At 57.0% G+C, this 22,873-nt stretch overlaps 1 protein-coding gene across 6 annotated transcripts in view; it reads right to left on the minus strand.

The window, feature by feature from the left end:
* Window positions 1-22,873, minus strand: part of CCDC57 (coiled-coil domain containing 57) — a 104,312-nt gene that overhangs the window by 58,764 nt on the left and 22,675 nt on the right. For all 6 annotated transcript variants that reach the window (XM_045489951.1, XM_045489950.1, XM_045489952.1 and 3 more), the window contains 8 exons: window positions 22,250-22,407; window positions 22,076-22,150; window positions 18,180-18,380; window positions 14,389-14,547; window positions 10,233-10,395; window positions 9,496-9,624; window positions 2,251-2,473; window positions 1,434-1,586 (listed from right to left, as the gene is read on the minus strand). In XM_045489951.1, the coding sequence (XP_045345907.1) occupies window positions 1,434-1,586; window positions 2,251-2,473; window positions 9,496-9,624; window positions 10,233-10,395; window positions 14,389-14,547; window positions 18,180-18,380; window positions 22,076-22,150; window positions 22,250-22,407 (1,261 nt within the window). The remainder of the gene's footprint in view (window positions 1-1,433; window positions 1,587-2,250; window positions 2,474-9,495; window positions 9,625-10,232; window positions 10,396-14,388; window positions 14,548-18,179; window positions 18,381-22,075; window positions 22,151-22,249; window positions 22,408-22,873) is intronic.

A 22,873-nucleotide genomic window follows, 5' to 3' on the forward strand; every position in this document is an offset into this window, starting at 1 on the left:
GACCTCACAGCTTGTGAGATCGAGCCCCGCATCAGGCTCTGTGCTGACAGCATGAAGTGTGCTTGGGATTCTCTCTCTCTGCCTCTTCCCTGCATGTATGCACTCTCTCAAAATAAACATTAAAAGAATGAAAACCGTAACTGAAAAATATTTTTTCTTAATTAGCAAAATGGATTTTAAAAACTGACCTGCCTATATGCTGCCTACAAGAAATTCATTTCAAATGTGATGCTGTAGCAAGATTCTCGCACAGAGAGTCTGACACCCAGGCTTTTCTTTCCGGGAAGCAACTTTATTTGTGCTAGAACTGTTCAGTTGGGTTTGTACCCGAAGAAATGAGCCCCTGAATGCCACGTGGCATAGTTTTTACATATTTTCTACTTCTTTGTCTCCTATATATGGTAACATGCGAACATGCACTCTGATTAAGTGGTCTCATGTTACAAGGTCATGAGGGATGTTGTCATGTACACACAGAGCCCGGTTACCTTGAGGTATTTTATTTTTCCTTAGGAAGGGGACTTTACCACAATATAAGGAGTTAAAAGTTAAAGGATTATAAAGATACACCAAGCAGACTCTAATCAAAAGGAAGCTGGAGTGATGTGATTAACACTAGACAGAGCAGGCTTTAGAGCACTGCACCCCTAACAGGTAAAGAGGATCATTACGTGATGCTATCAGGGCCGGTCCCCTCTCACAAACACAGAAACTCTAAACGTGTATGCAACCAACAACAAAGCTCCAAAACACAGTAAGCAAAAACTGGCAGAAGCATGGTAAAAAACAACCATGTATTACAGCAGGAATAGAAAGGAACTTCCTTAATCTGGCCCTGTGCCCCAAAAAACCTTTAGCGGCTTTAAAGTCAAATGTTGAAATTTTTCTCTGGAGTCAGGAAGAAAGTCAGCCGTTACCAACACCATACTGGAGATTCTGGCCTGGAAAAGTAATATAAGGAAAAGACATAAAAGATGCCAGCACTGGGAACGCAAGCAGGCCCCTGGCTGGAGACGAGCTGATCTGTAGGTGGAGCATCCCACTCCTTCACCTGTCTTCCTACACAGTCAGCCCCAGAAACCAGCTGGTGGGATGCGTCCATCCCCCTAGAAGGGCTCTCCACCGGGCCAGCGCCCAGCCGGGCAAGGGGGTGTCTGCGTGGCACCAGAGCAGGGGTGGGGCAGGGAGGTGCCCACCCGGAGAGGTAAACGAGTGTAAACACTTTGAGAATGGGTGGCATGGGGACTCCTGGGTGCCGGGAATGGGGGGGGGGGGGGGGGGACCTGTAGTTTGCGATCTTTCCTTGATGCGTGCATTTGCATTTTGTGGACTTTCTGGGGGTTTATATTTCAATTAAAACAATGTAAAACAGATGCAGAAACCAGAGTGTTTCTGGAACAAAGCATTCAACAGGACAAGACAAGGACTCTTACCAGGCACTTCGGCCAAGATGTGGACGCTGGCTTGAAGGTCAGAGTGAGATGAGGACATCTTCGAAGGATCTAACACATCTTCTACCTGTCCTTCCAGGGTTTCAAATTTATGCTTCAGATTTCTTATTTCTGTTTCGAGGACCATGATGTAATCTGCCGCAAAACACCCCAATAAATACACCGGCACGCGCGTTACACTCCCCTCGCCCGTCACAAGATAGGGGCTCCCTCCCACTGTCCCGCTCTTCCCCCCGCCCCGCCTCCCACACCTGTCCTGGCCCCAGTGCCCCCCTCCCCTCTGCTGCCGGGCGCGCTCCGAGGACGGCTGCACCCCTGTGCTCCCTCAGACCCACGAGCCTGCGTACACGGAAGCACGAGTCTCAGGCGTGGAGTCGTGAGCTGGTGCCCTCCGCTCAGGACTGCTCCGGGGCCCCTCTTAACGGTGCACAGGAGGGGTGGGGGGGAGCCCAGCTCCGTTACGACACAGGCCCTGAGGAGAGGCCTGGTATCCGCCAGCCTGCACAGCCCGCCTCTTGGAGAACACAGTGCCCGCTCCCCTCCCCATGCAAGTGGCCTCCAGGCTCCAAGTGCCAAGTACACATCCTTCCCTTCTTTCTGCCACTTTATTGATAAAAAGTTGCTGTTCTACGTATAAACATGGACATAAGATCCCTTCCCTTGGAGGAGAAGCCTCTATCATCCTCTGAATTCATCAGAGCGGATGTTCGTCTATGAGACTCCAAGTGAAGCATGTTTTGGACCCACTGGAGGTCTGTCCCCTCCCCATTCTCCACCCCCCGCCCCCCCTCCGGCTCACCAGGAGCCGTGGCCTCAGCTGCTGCCTTTGGAAGGGGCTGTGCGGGGTCAGAGGGCTGACCCCCTGACTGCTCAGGAGGAAGAACCTGGTCGTTCAGGGTCTCCATTTCCTCCCTCATCTCCGCAACAGCGCGTCGTAAGCTTGCGTTTTGCTCCTGGAGCCTCTGGATCTCACTAGATGGAAAACTTTCACTTACTTCTTCTTCACGATGCCTTAGGAGCACCTGTCAAACACAAAAAGAAAGAAAATGGTTACAGCTACAGAAGAAGCCCACAGGCGCGCCTGGCTGGCTCTGCTTGGGATTCTCTCCCCCCCCCGGCCTCTGCTGCCCCCCCCCCAAAATAAATGGATAAACGTAAAAAAAAAAAGTCCCTTAAGAAAAAAAGAAAAAACCCACGGTTTGCTGCCCATCCACGGCTCTGCCCACCTGTCTGCCCTCCAGGCTGTGGGGACCTTCCATCTAGACTGACGGGGCGATGAAAGCCCCCTCCTTCCAGGTGTCACAAAGACAAGACTGCTGCTCGCCACCGGGAGCGCTTACTGAGAAATCGGGGGCCCCTTCCCTTTCAGTCGCAAAGCCGTCGGCCACCCACAGGGCGGCTGCCGTGGAAAAGACACAAGAACGAGTGCCGGCAGGGAGACAGACGACGTGAGACCCTTGCCCGCCGGGAAGGCGAACGGATGCGGCGGCCTGTGGGTGAAAGACGGGGCGCCGCCGCGGAAAATCGCCTGGCGGTCCTCGAGAGATTAAGCGCAAAGGTGATTATACGACCCGGCAATTCCACTTCGAGGCGTATGCCCAGAGAACCGAAAACGTATGTCCACGTGAAAACGCGTACACGCACGTTCACGGCAGCAGTCTTCACAGCAGCCAGGGCGCGCAAACGCAAATGTCCACCGATGGACGGACGCGTGGATGAATTAAAGACGTGACACAACAGAGAGTACGAAGCCACACAGGAATGAAGTCTAGCGCGTGCTACAACACAGCCGTGAAGATGCTCCCAGTGGCGCCCATGATTTCGATACGGTTGTAGGCATACATATGCTCAAGGATTTGAAGAAAAACAGGAATGTGAGAGGAAGAGGAACAGAAGATAATTTGACAAGAACACAACGGCCTCTGCAGAGATGAGAAAGATATTATTTGAAATAAGAAGTTCACTGGAGGGGCCCCTGAGGGGCTCAGTCAGTTAAGCGTCTGACTCTTGATTTCGACTCAGGTCACGATCTCACCGTTTGTGGGTTCAAGCCCCATGTCAGGCTCTGCACTGATGAGGTGGAGCCTGTTTGGGATTCTCTCTCTCTCTCTCTCCGTCTCTCTCTTTGCCCCTCCCTTGCTCATGCTCTAAGTAAATAAATAAACTAAAAATAAAAAATTCACGGGGCACCTGGGTGGCTCAGTTGGTTAAGCGTCCGGCTTCGGCTCAGGTCGTGATCTCGCGGTCCATGAGTTCGAGCCCCGCGTCGGGCTCTGTGCTGACAGCTCAGAGCCTGGAGCCTGCTTCAGATTCTGTGTCTCCCTCTCTCTCTGACCCTCCCCCGTTCATGCTCTGTCTCTCTCTGTCTCAAAAATAAATAAACATTAAAAAAATAATTAAAAAAAAATTCACTAGAGAGGCGGCCTAAGACCAGACGTCACAGGAGAAAGGGTCAGTGAGTGCGGATACACAGCAACAGAAAGCATTCAGCCAAGCAGAGGGGAAGGCCAAAAAGAGAGTCAACAGAGGCCTGGTGACCCTGAGAACAGCATGGAGCCGGCTCAGGGCAAGGACCCAAGAACCCAGATATAGGAGGCAGAGGACATATTGGCCAAAATATTTTCAACGTTTATTTACTTTTGAAGGAGAGAGAAAGCACGTGACAGAGAGCAAGCAGGGGAGGGACAGAGAGAGGGAGACACAGAATCTGAAGCAGGCTCCAGGCTCCGAGCGGCCAGCACAGAGCCTGACGTTCAGCTCGAACCCAAGATCCATGAGATCATGACCTGAGCCAAAGTCGGACGCTTGACCAACGGAACCATCCAGGTGCCCCTGGCCAAAATATTTTCAAATTTGATGAAAACAAGTCCACAGATCCAAGAAGTCCACTGAAACCCAAAGCAAAATAAACACAAAGAAAATCATATCAAAAAGTACATCATAATCAACTTGCTAAAAAATCACAGATAAAGAGAAAAAAGGATCAGAAAAGCAATCCGAGGAACACAGCATGTTAGGTGGCGTGCACAGGCGCAAATACGAGGTTTCTGCCAACTTCTCACAAGAGCCGCCGGGAGCCCCGAGACACAGGAAGGAAAAAGCCCTACCGCCTCGGAATCCTACAGTCAGTGCCTGTGTCCTTCCAAATGACAGCGAGACAGGCCGCTACCTTTGACCACCAGGATTCACCGCAGCGGGACCTGCTTCTGGCTGCAAACAACCAGAAAATCAGATGAGTTCCAGGAAGCCAGCGTCTGCCGCCATGCCAGCACAGGACCGGGGTGCCCGACACAAGGGGGCAGGTAACTGAGCCCTGCGGCCTGGCCTGGCCTGCATGAGCCCAGGCAGGGCCCCCACCTTCAGGGATGCGCACTTACAGACCGCGCCCGCTTCCTCCCCTGCAGGGACCACCCCCCCAGACAGAACCTCCTCCCCTGCAGGGCCCCCCTCCCACAGACAGCGCCGGCGTCCTCCCCTGCAACCCCTCCCCTTGCCTGCCTCCGCTGACCCTGAGAGCAGGCAGGCGGGCCGCCCCAGGGTGCCGTCACACACACACACACACACACACACACACACACACACACACACACACACACGGTAGTTCCTCACTCTCCGGCTGGTGGCTGGCCCCCCTCTGCTTGCACCAGGAGGGCTCTGGCCAGCCCTGCGGCACCTCGCTACCCAAGAAGGTGAGCTGCTACCGAGCTCAGAGGGAGGCACCCACGTGCCTGTGCAGCCTTAGGGTGACAGGTGCCAGTCACCTCCGCAGGCGCTGGGAAGAGGAGGGCCACATGGTAAAATACACAACCATTTGCGAAGTGTCTTGAAGAATTACGATGACATGAAACATAATGGCTGGAGAAATGAAAAAAAGGAATCCCAGTTACACAGCACAACACAGACTATACAGAAACAGCACGTGCACAGGGACACATACCGAGATCCAGGGAGAGCAGTAACTAGGAAAACACCAGAGGGGCGCCTGGGTGGCTCAGTGGGTTGAGCGTCCGACTTCGGCTCAGGTCATGAGCTCACAGTCGGTGAGTTCGAGCCCTGCGTTGGGCTCTGTGCTGACAGCTCAGAGCTTAGAGCTTGCTTCGGATTCTGTGTGTCCCTCTCTCTCCGTCCCTCCCCCGCTCGTGCTCTGTCTCTTTCTCTTTCAAAAACGAATAAACATTAAAAAAAAATTTTTTTAATAAAAAAAAATAAAAGAGAAAACACCAGAATGCCTGCACGGTGCGACCACGTGCGACCTCCGTGTCCTCAGGAGTGGTAACACGCCCCCACGCCCCGCGAGCGGGCTCCCCCAGCTGGTGCCAGCAGCGGGCCAGGTGCTGGGTCACAGGCCCCCTTTAATGCTTCACAAAGAGCACGCATCAGATGCAGGAACGGACGCTCGAGGTAACGAGGGGTGACCCGGCCACCACGCTGTCCGTGCTGCCGCCACGTGCTAACCCTGCTCCGGGCACTCGCTCGCGTCTCCCAAAAGCGCCACGGAGGCCACACGGGAGCCGAGCTGGACCCCGGGTCCACCTGGTCCCCAAGGCCACTCCCCTAAACTGAAATTGTCGAATTCCCGCAGTGGCCGCACGTTCCCTCTCCTTCCAGAAGGAAGCTAGCTCTTCTACTGAGCGCGGACCCAGCTTTCCCACACCCCTCGTCGAGGCCTTCGCGGGCTCTGCTCTGCACCTGCCCTGCCTTCCAGCCCTGACTCCTCCGCCCCCCGCTTGCCGCTCACACTGCTGACAGGAGGGGCGACCTGTTTTCCTGCCCTCGTGCCCGCCACGGCGTTCCGTGGCTGCTGGGCAAAACCTCACAGCTGCTCCCACGCGGGCACGACAGCAGAACCCGACGGCCCTGGCGCTGGCCTGGCCCCGCTCGAACGTCCCCTGTGCCACACGTGGGGCAGGGACCACCCTCACAGGGCCTTGGCTTCCTCGTCTATGAAGTGGAATGACAGCATCAGCCCCAAAACCCCCGGGCAGCCCAGCCAGCTCCAGGAGGCACGACCTCACCTGTGACGTCGCGTGGCGCCGGAGCCTCCGTGGCCCGGGCTGCGTTCTCTCCCCTGCAGCTCTGCACGGGGAGGGCCTGCCCCCCGGAGCCTGGGATGACCACCGGGGGCGTGACTGATGCGGTCCCCGCTGAGGCCCCACGCGCACGTCCGTGCCGAGCGCTGCCAGTGGGAAGGGGCCGCCACACAGGTAAGACGCAGCCGGGCGGCACAGCGGGGACCTGACGGCTCATCCCCCCGACTTTTCCTTAGAGACCCCGCCCGCTGCCCCTGACCTCGTACTTGCCCAGGACCCGCCTCTACGCCTGCGAGGCAGCCTCGGCACCCACGTGCTGACACCCTCGAAGCGGGAGCACAGGCGCCCCGCCTCCTGCAGGGCTCGCATCCGAGGCTCATCCCACCGTGTCAGCCCGACCCGCGCATAGCTCCCACCCCCGGTCCCGGCTCTGAGACCGCGGCGGCACGCCAGCTGGCGCCTGCACACAGCCCTGGGGCGCGTCCTGCCGCGTCCCGCCTGCCTCGGCTCCCAGCCCCCGACACGGGGTCAAATGCGTGTGCGTTTGTGGACAGGAGTAAAGTGTTTTCTTGGCGTGGCTAGCGGGCTACAACCTTCTCGGCGGGACTCCCGGCGCCCAGCCCGCCTCGAACACCAACCGCGGGCTGAGTGCCGTCCTCAGAGGGCGCGGCCAGAGGCCCCGGGTCCCCCACCCCCCCTCCGCAACGAGCACGGGCCACCGCCGGCGAGGACGGGAGCTGCGCGCTGTGCACCCTCGGCCTGGCCCACGTGCCCCCCCGGTCTGCATGCGCCCCCGCCCCAGGCTGACACGGTGGGTGGGAGAGGCTGCTCCGCTGGGAAGGTCTTCCCAAGCACTTCCGAAGCTCCGTCACCCGGCACAACTGGCTGAGTGGCTTTTCATGAAGGGACGGAGGTCAGACTACTGAACAAAGGGCCCTGGGACCAGGAGGATGGGGTCTGAGGCGGGGTCAGGCCGGCACCTTCCCGTGTGGGCTTTTCCCAGACCTCCCAGCAGCCCGGCGACACAGCTTCTCTCAGGGGTCCCGAGGCGAGCCCCACGACGGGCCGGGGTTCGCTACGGGGCACACGCCTCAGGCTGGGAGCAAACCTCGGAGAGTCTGGTGAGACTCCTTCCTCCCTCCTCCAGCTTCTGGTGTTTACCAGAGAACCTTGGTGTCCCTTGGTTTGGGGCCACGTCACTCCCACCTCTGCCTCTGTCGGCGCGTGGCCCTCTCCCTGCGACTCTGTCTTCCACGTGGTGTTCTTTTTATAAGGAGGCCGGTCCTATTGGATTAGGGCCCTCCCTGCTCCAGCGTGACCTCGTCTGCACTGGTTACATCCACACAGACCCTACTTCCAAGTAAGGTTGCATCTCAAAAGAGCTGGCGGCTGGGACTGGGCCTGTCCCTTCGGGGCCACCATGCAACCCACAGGCATCTCAGTCAGCGTCAGGCTCTGGCCAGCTATCCGTCAGCGAGATCTGTGTGGGGAGAAAACGGCCACGGCTGTATGTCAGGTGGCTCAGACACCACGGGTGAAGCTGCGTGTCTCTGGGATAAAGTCTAACCTGTTAGTTCTGCCCTCCCCGGAGAGACCCAGGCTTCAGTCACAAAAGAGCCCTTTGCTGCACCCTGAGATATCCTCCTGGATGTCTGATGACACGCTGAATTCTCCAAAGTCAGCACCAAAACCGACAAAGCTAGCAGGACAGGAAGCCTTATTTACAACTTTTAAAATGAGGAAGTGATCTGGCTCTGGGGCCAGCGACGTGGCAGGGAGGACACCGGTGTCCCTGCCACCCGCTGATCCTTCCCCACGGGCCTTCCCACCCTGTGATGCCGAGGCCTGAAGAAACCTCCGCCTCCGGCACCACGTTCTCTCTGGGGCAGAGGCTCCTGCCCAGATGCCCACACAGACACGGGATCCATTTCCTGCGTTCTGACAATTCTCACGAGTGACCATGACAGAATCATCAAATGTCCCCTCTGACTCTGTGCTAGAACCTAAAACCCTTGAGACAAGTAGAGGTCCTGGCTTCTGCACACAGGTCAGGACAAGTTACCGATACCCTTTTGCTTTAGTGATCTCTGTACCCAGTGTGGGGTTCGAACTCATGACCCTGAGGTCAAGAGCTGCACCCTCCACCGACTGAGCCAGCCAGGTGCCCCAAATTGCCAACATCTTAACACTGGTCAGAAGCCAGGTCTACAGACATGTGGCCACTGCATCATCCTAGAGCAAACCTTGCCCACCCAGGTCCCTACGACCAGCTAGAAGTCCAAGCAGCTGCTGCCTTTGGGGTGAGCAGGGGGCCAACGGGAAGGGGTGCGGCCAACTTTCCAGGGCGACAGACATGCTCTGCATTTTGTTGGAGGGCTGGGCCCATGGGTCCTTCACGTCAAACTCACTGACCTGTGCCCTTAAGGTCTGTGCGTTTCGCTGCATGTAAAGCAAGAAACAGGAACTCTTCACAGGCCTGGAGGAGTCTTCCCCCACCAGCCCCTCCGGCTCTCGCCGCCCCCGCCTCAGGCTGCCCCTGCCCCCACCCCCGACCGTGGCCCTCGGGCATCCGGGCTCGCAGCCCAGCTCCGCTCCTTGCAAACTGTTACGCGGGGTCCCTGCGTCTCTGGGGCTGCGGCACCGGCCTCCGCGTCAGAGGACCCGGGGCACAGACGAGGCTCTCGGGCAGCACCCGGATGGCGGAGATCTGCCGCGACAGCTCCGCGGATAAAACACGACCTCACGCTAGGCGTCTGCGTGGTGTGATGTCTGAAGGCGGGGCCTGAGATTTCAACGTGGGGTCCGCTTGAAATCTGGACTCTGAGTCCAGAGTCACCTCAGCAACTTCAGGTGTCAGACTGGCCCCCGTTGTGCCGACACCTGAGGAGACTTGGTGCCGCTGGGACCGCTCTCCCACCACCACGGCTGGGGGGGCGGGGGAGGCGCAGGAGAGGGCTGGGGAGCGGCGTCCCCGGGGGAGGCTCAGGGCGGGGGGCGGCCGTGCCGACCCGCACCTCCTTCTCAGGAAGAAGCCCGCGTGTCCTCAACGCCTGCACGGCCTGGTCTCTCTCAAGGGTCAAGGCCTTCAGCACCACCTCCTGGTCACACAGCGTCCGCTCTGTCTCCTGGAGCTTGGCAGCAACCTGGGGAGACATGGGGGAGTCGGTTCGTGTCGGGAGCAGAGAGCAGGCGCGCGAGGGAGCGGCCCCCCCCGGCCCAGGACCAGGCGGCGGTCGGGGCTGGCCGGGCGGCAGCATCAGGCTCGGGGTGCGGCCCTTTCCGCCCGGTCCCCTGTGCACAGGGGGCAGGGATCCTCCTGGCAGTTTTCTTAATGGGAAACAGGCTAACGCAGTAAGAAATACAACAGCCGGGGGCACCTGGGTGGCTTAGTCTGTTGAGCGACTGACTCGATTTCAGCTCAGGTCACGATCACACGGTTTGTGGGTTTGAGCCTCGTGTTGGGCTCTGAGCTGACAGCTCAGAGCCTGGAGCCTGCTTAGGATTCTGTCTGTCTCTGTCTCTGTCTCTGTCTCTGTCTCTGCCCGTTCCCTGCTCACGTGCATTCACGCTCTCGAAAAGAAACAAACGGGTAAAAGGCTGGCGGGCAGGACAGGGACACCTTCCGCTGCTGTAATTTTTGTTGTAAGTCAAACTGCTCGGCGGGGTTCGCGAGCCCAGAGCCGCCTCCCCGCCCCGCCCCCACCGGTGCCACAGCGCAGGAGGGAGTGCGAGGGCCACGCGGGGCACAGACCTGGTCCCGCGCGGCAGTCAGAGCCTGCAGCAAGTCCTCAGACGCGCGGTAGTGGTCCCTCTCGCGACTGTCACAGCGGTGTCGCCAGTCCAGCTCCAGCTGCACCTTGTCGCGTTGCAGGCACTGCTCCCGCTCCGCCGCCGCCAGCAGCTGCTGCTTATACCTGCGGGGACGCCGACGTCCTCCTGAGGCCCGTCCCCTCGCAGCGAAAAGCAAAGGTGCGTGGCAGGTGGCAGAGCGCGGGGAGGCGCCACCGCCCGCACTCGGGTCCCTCCCGCGCTTGCTGACACGCGACGGTCTCGCGGCACGGCAGCCGGGACGAGTCTCTGCCGTGTAGACACGGAGGATAAGTGGAGTCCCCGGGCAGCCTCGGGGTCAGAGCCGGGCAGACAGCAGGGACGCCCGGGAACCGAGGAGACCAGCAGCACGGAAGATCAACCTCAAGAAAGAGAAGAACCAAGAAAGAGAAGGGAAGGAACGAACAAACTTGAGGAAAAGCACGAAAGCTGCTTCCGCTGGAGAAGGTGTGAGGGTCTCGGAGCTGTGGAGAGCGACCCCGGAGAGCTCGGGGGCGTGTGCAGCACAGAGCGCACGGAGCCGCAAGGCCAGAGAGAGAGATCTCCGAAAGCCAGCAGCCCCACGTCCACGGAACACGGGTCTGCAGAGGTCCCAGCGGAGGGGACACAGGAGGAAACCCGGCGCCTTGGGGGCACGCGCGTCCTTGGGCTGGAACGGGGCAGCGCACGCTGTGTGCGGTGGGCACTGGGGGGGGGGGGGGGGGAGCAAACTTGAGGGTGAGAGAGCGAGCGCCAGCCCGGCCCTGGACTTCTCGCCCGCCACGCGGTGGGGGCCTCTGCACACGTCTCCTGAGTGTGACCGGGCGTGAGTGCGGGGGACAGGCGGCCCCTGTTTAGCGAGGCCCTCGAAGACCCCGTCCTGCCCGCTGCAGGGGGGCTCCTGCCGGCCTCGCAGAAGCAGCCGCGGGCCGCGAGGCCCCGACGGCCGGGACCTGAGGGCGCCGTGTGCAGGCTCTGTGCCGCCACCGGCTGCGGCCGGAACAGAAGGCGGCGCGTGCGGGAGGAGGCGGACAAGCCCTGACGCTCTCCGCACAAGGGCACCGCATCCGACCAGCGGGCCTGGCGAGAGGCACAAGGAAGCGAGAAGGGCCCAGAAACAAGAGGGATGGGACCGCGTCGTGAATATGATCGGGGACAGGAAGCAACCACACACGTAAGACGGAGAAAGGTGAAAATGAAAACTCCTCAGCCTCAGTGGGCCGATCACACACGGCAGCGAGAAAGGCCGCTGACCGAGGGGATGCTAACGCACGGGCACCTAGGACTCCCAGGAGAAAGGGGGCAAGCAGAGAAAGGCCGGTGGAAACCGCGGCAGGGGACGCACGCAGAACCTCACCTACGTACACGAACAATCAAATCACCACAAACCAACGATAAAGGGAAAAACACGAATCGGGAGGAAAAGGCACAACACGTGTGGAGGAACAAAGGGTGCCTGCGGACCCCTCCTGAGAAACAACGAGTGCCAGGAGAGAACAAGTCGTCTTCAACGGGAAGAAAACACCACCAGCCTGGAATTTTCCATCGAGTAATAACACGCTTCAGAAAGATAAGGCAAAGAAATTCGGACAAACGGGCTGAGTGCAAGGCTGCGCTGGGAGGGGCGTCAAAGGACGTCTGGGGGCTGAAGAAAGATTACACCTTATGGAAACTTTGAAGTTGACTTTTCTCTAATTTCACTGTTTTTTTTTTTAATTTTTAAAAATTTTTTATTTTTGAGAGAGAGCACGTGAGCAGGGGAGGGGCAGAGAGAGAGAGAGAGAGAGAGAGGGAGAGAGAGAATCCCAAGCAGGCTCTGTGCTGTCAGCAGAGAGCCCAAAGTGGGGCTCAAACTCACAAACCATGAGATTGGGACCTGAGACGAAGCCAAGAGTCAGACACTTAAGCTACTGAGCCACCCAGGTGCCCTAAATTTGACTTTTAAAAAATGAAAAGCCATCAGAAATAAATATTGGAAAAAGCATAAAGCTTTTCTTTCAATTTTTGCCTTTAATTAAAGGACATTATCGGATCAAAGCAACAAAAACAACGTATGTAATTATAGATGTACACAAAAATAAAATGTTCGACAACAGCAAAGGAGAGTGAAGAGAAACAGGAGGTCGTAAGGATTTTATATTACACACAAAGAACTAGACGTTATTAACGGCAAACTATGCATTCTGTGAATCTTAGAACAACCATGAAATAAATAAAAAAGTTTATATAAGACAACAGTGGAAATAAAATGGAATCCTAAAAAACACTCAACTGTTTATCCATTTATTTATTTATTTTTAAATTTATTTGTTTATTTTTGAGAGAGAGAGAGAGAGAGAACGAACAGGGGAGGGGCAGAGAGAGAGGGAGAGACAGACTCCCAGGCCAGCTCCCCGCTATCAGCTCAGAGCCTGATGAGGGGCTTAAACTCACAAACTGTGAGATCATGACCTGAGCTGAAACCGAGAGTGGATGTTTAAACAACTGAGCCAGCCAGGCACCCCCTCGACTGAGTTTTTAAAAGGCAGAAAAATTAAGGAACAAAAAATACGAGGAAAATACAAAACCAACTGCAGGTTGGCGATTTAAACCCAAACACATCAATCCTGGCATTAAATTAAATGATCTAAACGGTCCAGTGAATGGGCAGAGCTGTCAGGGGAGACAGGAAAGGCAAGACACAGCACGTGCGATCGGTAAGAAATGCACTTGACCTCAGCACGAGTCAGAGTCAGTGCGTGGAAGGGTGTGCACGCAAACACCAGGCAGGAAGCACCCAAGTGCCGTACTGACATCAGACACAGCAGACAAGAAAGGAGGAGGACTATCCAGAATAAAGACAGCTGCTTCCTGCTAATCGAGGGACAGTCACCAAGAAGCCACAGCAACCCAGGACGCCTGGCTGGCTCAGTCAGAAAAGCGTGCAGCTCCTGATATCGGGGTCAGGAGTTTGAGCCCCACGCTGGGTGCAGAGATCACTTACATCAGTAAAATAAGATAAAATAAAATAAATAAAAGAAGCCGTAACAATCCTAAATGCAAACGCATTAATAAAAGACTTCGCGACTGGGGCGCCTGGGTGGTTGAGCGTCCGACTCTTGACCTCGGCTCACGTCGCGATCTCACGGTTCGTGAGTTCAAGCCCCACGTCGGGCTCTGTGCTGTCAGTGTAGAGCCTGCTTGGGATTCCCCGTCTCCCCCCTCTCTCTGCCCCTCCTCCCCCTTTCGTGCTCTCTCTCAAAATAAACAGACTTAAAGAAAAGACCGATACAACTGATACGCCTCCAGCCAGACTCATCCAAAACAAGAGTGGACGTTACCGCAGATTCTGCACACGTCAGAGACGAGACACACAAACACGATACACAATTTTATGCCACTGAATCCAGTCAACGATTCGACGAGACGGGCAAACTCACTGAAAGACACCAATTCCCCAAACTGAGACAGAACAACAGAAAACCTGCAATAAATGTCCAAATAAATACCACGGGAAGCCAGATGCTGCATGACTCCGTTGAGACGGAATCGCGGACGGGGCAGAAGGGACGCGCAGCGGCGGGGCCGGCGCAGGTGGGCGGCGGCCGCGAGGCGTGAGGACATGCCAGACGGCGGGAAGGTTTCGGGTCCTGACTACAGGCCTGCTTGACAGGTGTTCATGCCGGTCAGGACTCCAACCGCACAGCCGAAACGAGTTTCCTCATATCTAAGTTACTCCTCAAGAAAGAGAACGTGACCCTCACTCCAGCGTTCATCCGCTGGATGAGAGGAGACGGGGGTGGGACAGGACACACGAAGAGGTGCTTCCCCACACAGGACCCGGCAGGAGAGCTGCCGCGGCACCGGCTCCAGACCCGACACCACCTCCGGGGAAAGGCCTCCGCTGGCCGCCCCCCATCAGCCCATCCTGCTGGCTCTCCCTTCTCACAACCAGACACTCCCCTTCTCTGTCCTGTTTCTCGTCTTTTCCCCACAATCGGATGTGAGGCCAGGGCCTCGACTCCGTTCCCTTCTGTACCCTTAGCACCTAGAATGGCACCCGGCCCCCACGGGGCGCGCAGTGAGAAGAGCATCTCGGGAACGTCCCCGGGGGCAGTCACCTTCCGACGTCCTGTTGGCACCTGGCCAGCTGTGCCTTGAGCTCCACTGCCTCTTCCTGCAGCGCCTGAATCTGAAGGTCCTTGGAGATCAGGTCCTTGGACAGCTGGGCGACCCGGGCATCCCAGCCCGATTTTAGAGCCGACGCCTCTTCACGAAGTCTGCACGAAGGAGGGAAGCCCTGTGAACGTGGGCGTGGAGCTCACTCACTCACTCGCTCAAGCTTTCTTGTACACGGCGCCCCGAGCACACAGGCTCACACGCGCGTGCAGCCCTCAAAGGGCACGCTGCACACCGGAGTCTCTTCCGCGTCAGGGTGGAGACCTCCTTGCCTAGATTAGGAAACCATCCCACGCGAGACGTATCCACCATCGGTGCCTCCCACCCAGCCGTCGACTGAGCACCTACAACGCGCCAGGTCCGTGCCAGACGTGCAGGGAAAGGCGAGCCACGGAGGCTGGCGGAGCCTGTGGTCTTGAGGTGGTGCCGTGTGGCTCACCTGGGCCACGCCGCACGCAGCCCCTCAACATGGAGACGCTCACTACAGGTTTTCAAACTGAACGGTAAAACGAGGTTGTACAGGAACCCCTACGCCACCTGGGAGAATCACCACACTTGGATAAATATCCCAAAAAGAAAAGCTTTAGAGACGACACCTAGAGATACTAACTAGCTAGGGAAGCAACAGTCTGGACGCACAAAAGGCCGCCTGCTGTGTGTTGACCCCGTTTGTGGCCCTGGCCCATTTCCTTCCCCATCCTTATAGGGAAAGGCACAGAACCCACACCTCCAGAGGAAATCAAGGCTGACCAGTGGACATCAAGGTTCCGCGGGCTGTACCGCTAACCTGCCTGGACACAGCATGGAATAAATCTGGAGTCACAGACATTCTCAAAGGAGTAAGAAAGGCTGTCGAGTATAGAGTTTCCAGTGTCATTCTTAGCCACAGGAAAAAGTCCGTTTTTCTTCACATACGTTGAACAAATTATTTCTAGTACAATCCGTACAAACTCATATTGACCTCTTACTAAGATCACAAAGGGCTGCTAAAAGTTGGAAACCAGTTAAGACACCTGCAGGTGACAGGAGAGGAGGGCTCGGCCCCAGGGCCAAGCTCTGGGGGGCGCCCCTCGGTGTGCGCTACCCTGGAGCCGCATCCCCGTGGGATCTGGGCCTCGGCACCGAGTGTCTGACGTTGACGGGGGACGTAAGCGATCTCCTCCGGCTACGCTGTCGGCCACATGTCACAGAGAAGCTGGATGGACACAGAACACCCGGGACCCGATCTGGATTTCTAAAGTGTAACTGTGCTCATCACCCACCCGCCAGCAACTTTATGCTAAGGGGCAAAGGATACCAGCCAGCAGGTAAACCGGTCATTGGGGCTTTTTCTGACTTTCCAGGTGGGAAACAGGGCAGCTGGCCGCCCGGGAAGTCACCTGCCCAGGCCTCAAACAACATCAAGAGGCACGTCCCGTATGGACTTCCTCTTCTTATCCCGGACGCTGCTCCTACCAAGTCCGTGTGTGTGTCGGGCCTCCCGAACCGCGAGAGAAGTCGCCAGAACTCTGGAACTATATTTTTGTCTCTTCTCAGTTTCCAGCGAACACCTACCAAGTTATCTGAATACCGCGAGGGTTCTGCTGCTCTCCCGAATGCGATCCCGGTTGCCGCTCCAACGTGCCAAGAACAACCCAGCCCCGTGAGGTCCGCACTCTGGAACTGTGAGGACCCACCCTTCCAGGTCCTGGACCCCCGCAGTCAAGCACTCAGGCCCGTGATGTTCAACATGGGGCCACGGGCCACACACAGCTCCCGAGCACATGGCTGGTCCGAACCGAGATGTGGCTTCAAAATTTAGCACCAAAACAATACAAAATATCTCAGTAATAATTTTTGTCAGGTAAAAAATGATTAGTTTTTATACTGATTACTTGTTAATGTTGTGTAACACGACAGTATCTTGGATGCACTGGGTTAAATAATTTCCTCTATCTCTTTGCGCCTCAACCGTGGGCCCTGGAAGTGGCACGGCCTCTGTGGCCTGCTGTGTCTGTCTATCGTGGGTTACATGGCGGCACAGGGCGTGGTCAGGTTCTCTCAAAGCCACCTTGGGGCCACTGCTTCTCGACTGTGGCGTTCATCATCACAAATAGGCCGGACAAAGTAACAAGCCCAAAATACGGGCTGTTTTTGTTGCTGGTTTTCAAACAGCCTTTGTCTCAGTATGAAAGGGCAGGGACGGTCCCAGGCAGCACTGGGCCACAGCACACTCCCTGGGTCGCACGGAGGAACACAAGGAGGGACACACCACAAGGCGAGTGCAGGCAGAAGGAGGCCGGCCCACGGCCTCCACGCGAGGCAGCGCTGTAGATCCCGACAGCGGCCACATGAAGGGCCCGGCAGAGCCCTCCCAGCAGGAGGGACAGCGGGAACACATTTGCCCATCACACTGTCCCTTCTGCTTCTCCAACTACTGCTGCGTGCATGAACAGATCAAACAACAAGACCGCACGCTCCACCCAAGGAAACCTTCCTGGATAAGCTCTGACTTCCCTGTATTCTGTGGTTGTCAGAGCCATCGTCCTCCAAAATGGAAATGTAACTCGGCAGAGCCAGGAACATTTCCCAGACAGACAGGAAAAGCCAGTTGCTAAGGAAGGTGAACCCGAGAAACGACCGATTTAACTGTCTTAACCATCGTCAGGAAACACAGCCTCTTCCTCACTGGCAGCCAGGAGACTGAGTCCAGTTCCAACGGTCCCGTGTGCACACACGGCGGCCTGGACACTGTGCACAGGCGAACACGACTGCTTACGTGGCGTGACTTGGCTTGGATGCTGGAGAGAAAAACGGGTTTAAGAAGAAACCAGTTGATGGAGAAATTAGAATCTTTGTGCAAAGCAGCGCATCCGCTGTGGAAAACGGGGTGGTGGTTCCTCAAAAAGTTAAAGGCAGAATTACCATGTAGCAATTGACCTTCTGGTATATCCCCAAAACAATTCTAAGAAGAGACCTGAATAGATATTTGCACACCCACGATCACAGCAGCACTATTCACAATAGCTAAAATGTGGAAATGAGCCAAATGTCCGTTGACAGATGACCGGAAAAAGAAACTACGGTCCCATCCCCACAACGGAATATTACTCAGCCACGAAAAAGAAGGGAATCTTCGGGGCTCCTGGGTGGCTCAGCTGGTTGAGTGTCTGCCTCTTGATTTTGTCTCAGGTCATGATCCCAGGCTCATGGCATCCAGCTAAGCGTGGAGCCTGCTTAAGATTCTCTCTCCCTCCGCCCCCTCCCCTGCTCACGCTCTCTCGAAAGTAAAAAAAAAAAAAAAAAAAAAAAAGGAAGGGACTGCTATCACAGGCTACAACATGAACGCACCTTGAGGACATCTTGGCAAGTGGAATGATCCAGTCACAAAAAGGCAGGTACTACAGGATCCCACTCATATGGGGTCAAGTTCACAGAGACAGAGAGGAGATGGTGGGCCCCGGGCAGGGGGAGGGGGGAGCTGGGGTTTAGCGGGGACAGCGTCCACTTTCCGAGACACAGTCTGGAGACGGACGGCGGTGAAGGCTGCACACAAGAACGTGCGTGTGCTCCGTGCCTGCAAACTGTGGCTTCAAGTGGTTAGGACGGAAAACTTTAGGTTGTGTGTATTTTACCACAATGACCGCATACATAGCAACGACACCGTTTCAAAAGAAGAAAAGGACGAGAAACGGTGGAAGACAACCACCAGAGAGCCCCAGGAACGCGCCCAGGCCCGCCCGCCCACACTCACTTGTCCATGGCGGCGTCCTTCTCCTTCAAGGCCTCGGCCTGCCTCCGCTCTGCCCCGCGGAGCTGCAGCTCGAGGCTGTCGCCGTGGGCCTGCAACTCCAGCGCCCTGGCCTCCAGCGCCTGCAGCTGCTCCACGTGGGCACCCTTCACAGCCACCAGCACCGCGTCCTTCTCCCTGGCCAGGTGGTCCAGCGCCTCGTGCCTGAAACACAAGCAGGGGCCCCGGCAGCTGGCGTGGGCCCCGCTCCAGTCCCCAGGCACCTCGCCCGCGGTTTCCTCGCTCCTGCTCGTACCCTGGACCTGGGGCTGTCGTGCTCATGTCCTCAGCCAAGGAAGCTCCGGCCCCCCGGCCGTGTGGACACTCGCCGGGTGGACACTGGCTGAGCGGCCCCTGGCCCGACTCTGGAGCTCAGCGCCCCCGGAAGAAAAGCCCCGGAAGCCGGGGCTCCGGCAAAGCAGCATCACTAGCACCCTCACCGGTTTTCCTAGCAGCTCCTGAAGGTGGGACGTGGCCGTCACTCTCCATCAGTCCGGGACCCGGATGCCTTTCCTGTGACTGGGGACCGGGGGACGGCGGCCGCTTCTGTCTCTGCTGGGAGACGCCAAACTTACCAGAACTCCATCACTGGAACAGACGCCCGTCTTGACCCCACACCAAATTGGCAGGTGTCGTGTGCACATCTGACTGGCAACGCTCAGCCCTTTGTATGCTTTTATTCCACTTGGTTTCGGTAAAAAGTTGAAAGCCCCAAAAATATAATTCTAGTGGTTTCTTTTAGATTCCACCAGCATCTCCCGGTGAAATGGTGAAGCCTTTCTGTCAGGTCACATTATGTACTTTTCGTTCTAACTACAATCAAGCCTCATCTTACCCACCGTGCAACCTGGTCAGGATGTTCTACCTTCTATCGGCAAAGACACAAACACACGCTGGCTGCTGTGCCTGTTACTTTCTGGCAGCACATGCCCTTCTCTGCGTCAAACCGGGAAAGTCCGATCGTGACGGCTGGTGAAATGAGTAGTCATTTCCAACTGCGCCGCGTGGTGGTGGTTACTCCTTCCGTCGCCGTGGCCCCATCTGCCGCCTGGGATGCTGCATCATCCCACGGCAGGTTCCGAGGCGAAGCATCCGCGTGTGCCGATAACGCGCTTTAAAATGTGCCAAGTATACTAGCGTGAATTTGTCTTCGTCTGGACCGCTTTAGGACGTGACATTTCACGAGGTGTGTCCTAGAATTCTCGGTGTTTCAATGACACTCCTCCAAACACAGACAGATTCACTTGCTTGGACTGAAAAATGAAGAGATACGGTCTCGCAGAGCCGCCTGACCAGCTAACGGTTTCACAGCGAAGGTGGGTTTTGCTGTTTGGGTGGTCTGGTGAACGTTCTCCCTAAATCTGCAAGCTTGAGGTCTTAGAGAGAAATGGTAAAGCTTGCGACAAAATAAAAACCATCTTACTGTGTAAACATCGTGTTGGCAAACGTGCTCGAGTCACAACGTCCCAGCTTCCCAGACACAAAGTGCCGCTGAGTGGAAAGACACCTGGTCTATGGAACGGTCACAGAGTAAGTCTTAAAAAAGCCTCTCATCTAAGCTTCTGGAAACGGAGAACGTGGACGGTCCTGCCGACCATACGCAGACACGTGGCCAGCCACAGACGTGGAGGCGCTGCCACGTGAGCAGCAGACACAGGACACGACACCATTCCGGACGAGAAGCCAGCAGGTGGATCCAGGCACATAACCGGAAGGCGCTCAGAGCCCAGGAGATGCGGCGGAGAACCCACCTAGCTGCCCTCTGGCCGTGAGCGTGACGAGGTGGCCAGCCCCACACAGTCTGCTTGCAAACTGAGGTGGGGACGTCTTGCCTCCTGAGAGGGGTGTTCCTAAGGAGACTTTACAGTTTACTTAGTAATTACTGAATTTTATGTTATGTTGTTTCGTAAAGTACGTCCTATCGTAAGACCTGCGCTTAGAACCCTCTCAGGACACCTAAAGCCTGGTGACCCCAGTCAGTGCCGTTTTCAGTTTACGTAAATCTACATATTGTTGTTAGAGGTGACGGAGTTCAAATTTCTGAAGGGCAAAAAAACTCATTATATTCGGACAAAGGTCCTGAGGAAGTCAGGTAAAAATGGGAGTTCGGGCAGGAGAAAAAGGAAAGTCATACGTAAGGCTGGTTCACGTACTTTTAAATCAATGGTAGGGATTGTTTCAATACGTTTTAAACAGTAACCAAACGGTTTTACTTCTTGTTTTTTCAAGAGATTTTATCTTCAAGTCATCTCTTCCCCCAGCGTGGGGCTCGAACTCACCACCCTGAGACCAAGAGCTGCACACTCCACCGAGGGAGCCAGCCAGGTGCTCCTGAACACTTTTACCTCTTGGTGCCAACAGTTCTGATACGCTAAAGATCAGGGGCGCCTGGGGGGCTCAGCCAGTTAAGTGTCTGGCTTCGGCTCAGGTCACGATCTCACGGTTTGTGGGTTCCGGTCCCGCCACTGGCCTCTGTGCTGACAGCTCGGAGCCTGGAGCCTGCCTCGGATTCTGTGTCTCTCCCTCTCTGCCCCTCCCCTGCTCGCACTCTGTCTCTCTCTCAGAGATAAGTTTTTTTAATTATATTCATTTTTTAAATTATTTCAATTTATGATTCAAAAGACTCTGAAAGTGCCAAATTCTTCCACGGCCGCCCAAGCCAAAGGCCAGTGGCCACAGCGCGCCAAGCGAGAGGTCCTAGCACTCCCGGCCTACGGGTTCAAGCAAGGCCACGTTCTGCAGTGCCTGTGGCACCCACACGCCACCAGCGGGAGCGCACAAGTGAGGCCCACCCTCTCAGTCGTGTGCGCAGGGCCCGGGGCCGAGGTGGATACAGGTCGATGGTGTCTGGAAGGCAGCTCCCAGCTCAGGGGGCTCTAACTCCGGGTGCAAACGGGCAGCACGCGGGCTGTAAAGCTTTTCTCCTCTGCAAGCACGTGCTGCACAAACACCACGGCCACATGAATGCCCCCGGGTCGCCCTTGCTCCACAGCCCCCCGCGTTCTCGCTCCCGACTAGCTTCCCCATCGCCACACGCGTGCATCACATGCAGTCTCGTGCTGCTTCTCTGGAAAAGGGAACGGGAGGCAGTCCCGCAGCAGCTGGACGGCCGGACCCACGCTGCCCCCTCGGGCTCACCCGGGCTGCTCCCGAGGGCACGGACTCGCCCAGAAGCCTGTGCCTTCTCTGCGCCCTCCTCGTCCTGCTGGCCTCACACGCCTCAGCCTGGGCGGGCCACCAAGCGCTTCGTTAGGGTCGCTGCCCCAGGGGGCCCGCCGCCTACCCACTGGGCCACCCCGACACCCGGCAGGCAGCGGGGGGCACACGGCCCACACCGAGGTAAGCGATCAGTGTTTCGGCAGGAAGAGGGGGCTCCTGAGAAGCCAGAGGGCGCGGGGCCACAAGGAAAACGAGAGGCGCCCTTATCGCTACAGTGACGTTTGTTGCTGCAATCTAAAATTAACAAACTCAGGGCCGCCTGGGTGGCGCAGTCGGTTGAGCGTCCGACTTCAGCCAGGTCACGATCTCGTGGTCCGTGAGTTCGAGCCCCGCGTCGGGCTCTGGGCTGATGGCTCAGAGCCTGGAGCCTGTTTCCGATTCTGTGTCTCCCTCTCTCTCTGCCCCTCCCCCATTCATGCTCTGTCTCTCTCTGTCCCAAAAATAAATAAACGTTGAAAAAAAAAAAAAAATTTAAAATTAACAAACTGGCCAATACGACTTTTAAGTTTAAAAGTTTTGAAACGCCAAAAAGCCTGAGCACCACTGAGAAAATCCCGAGCAGTGAGTTCAAAGGCCAGACGGCCCAGGCTGACGGCAGCCTCCGCCTGGATCCAACCCCGCGCGCCAGGGCGGACACTCACTTCCTCCTGAACGCCTCCTCCTCCTTCTTCCTGGCCTGCTGCTCCGAGTGAAGTTGGCCTTCTAAGTCCTTGATCCTGAGGCGGAGGAAACGTTAGCGGGAAAAGCAGAGCCTCCCCCCCCCCCCCCCCCCCCCCCCGCGGGCCTGGCCCCAGGAGGCAGGCGCGGCTCCGCACCGTGCGTCCTTGGCCGCCGCCAGGTCCCTGAGCTCTTGCCCGCCGCGCTGCAGCTGGTCCCGCAGCTCCGAGTTCGCGGCCTCAGCGCTCCGCAGCGACTCCGCGGCCCGTGCTGCAGCTTCCTTCAGAGCCGCGAGCTCCTTGTCCAACCGTTTAACCTTCGAGGGAGAGAGAATTCGAAATGAGGCTGAAACTAGAACAACCTGAGGAAAGAGAAGAAACCTTACCATCCAAGAGGCGACAAAACCGCGAGGCCGTGCTCACGCGTGAGGAGCGCGCAGCGAACGTGTGGGGCAGCGCGGCTACCTGGGCGGGCCCGTGGCCCACTGGCGCCGGCACAGTGCTACGCCCGCACCTGGCTTCCTGCCTCATCGGCGAATACTAAACACTCGAATCCAGCACTCAGGTGGAGAGTGGAAGACCGCGCTCCCCACACGCTCCATCTCGGAAGAACCTTGTGGGGCCTCGGTTTCCTCGGCCGTAAGCTGCGGGTGACGTAACGGCTGCAGCGCCCCATCGGCTGGTGTGTGTCAGCTGCGGCCTGTGTAACAGCCCCGCAGGGCAGATGGGGGACGGGCGGGCCTGCAACGTGCGTGTCCCCGGCCCCACGACCCCCGCCGCCCT

Source organism: Leopardus geoffroyi, chromosome E1 (genome assembly GCF_018350155.1).
Source record: "Leopardus geoffroyi isolate Oge1 chromosome E1, O.geoffroyi_Oge1_pat1.0, whole genome shotgun sequence".
In the NCBI taxonomy this organism is placed as follows: domain Eukaryota; kingdom Metazoa; phylum Chordata; class Mammalia; order Carnivora; family Felidae; genus Leopardus; species Leopardus geoffroyi.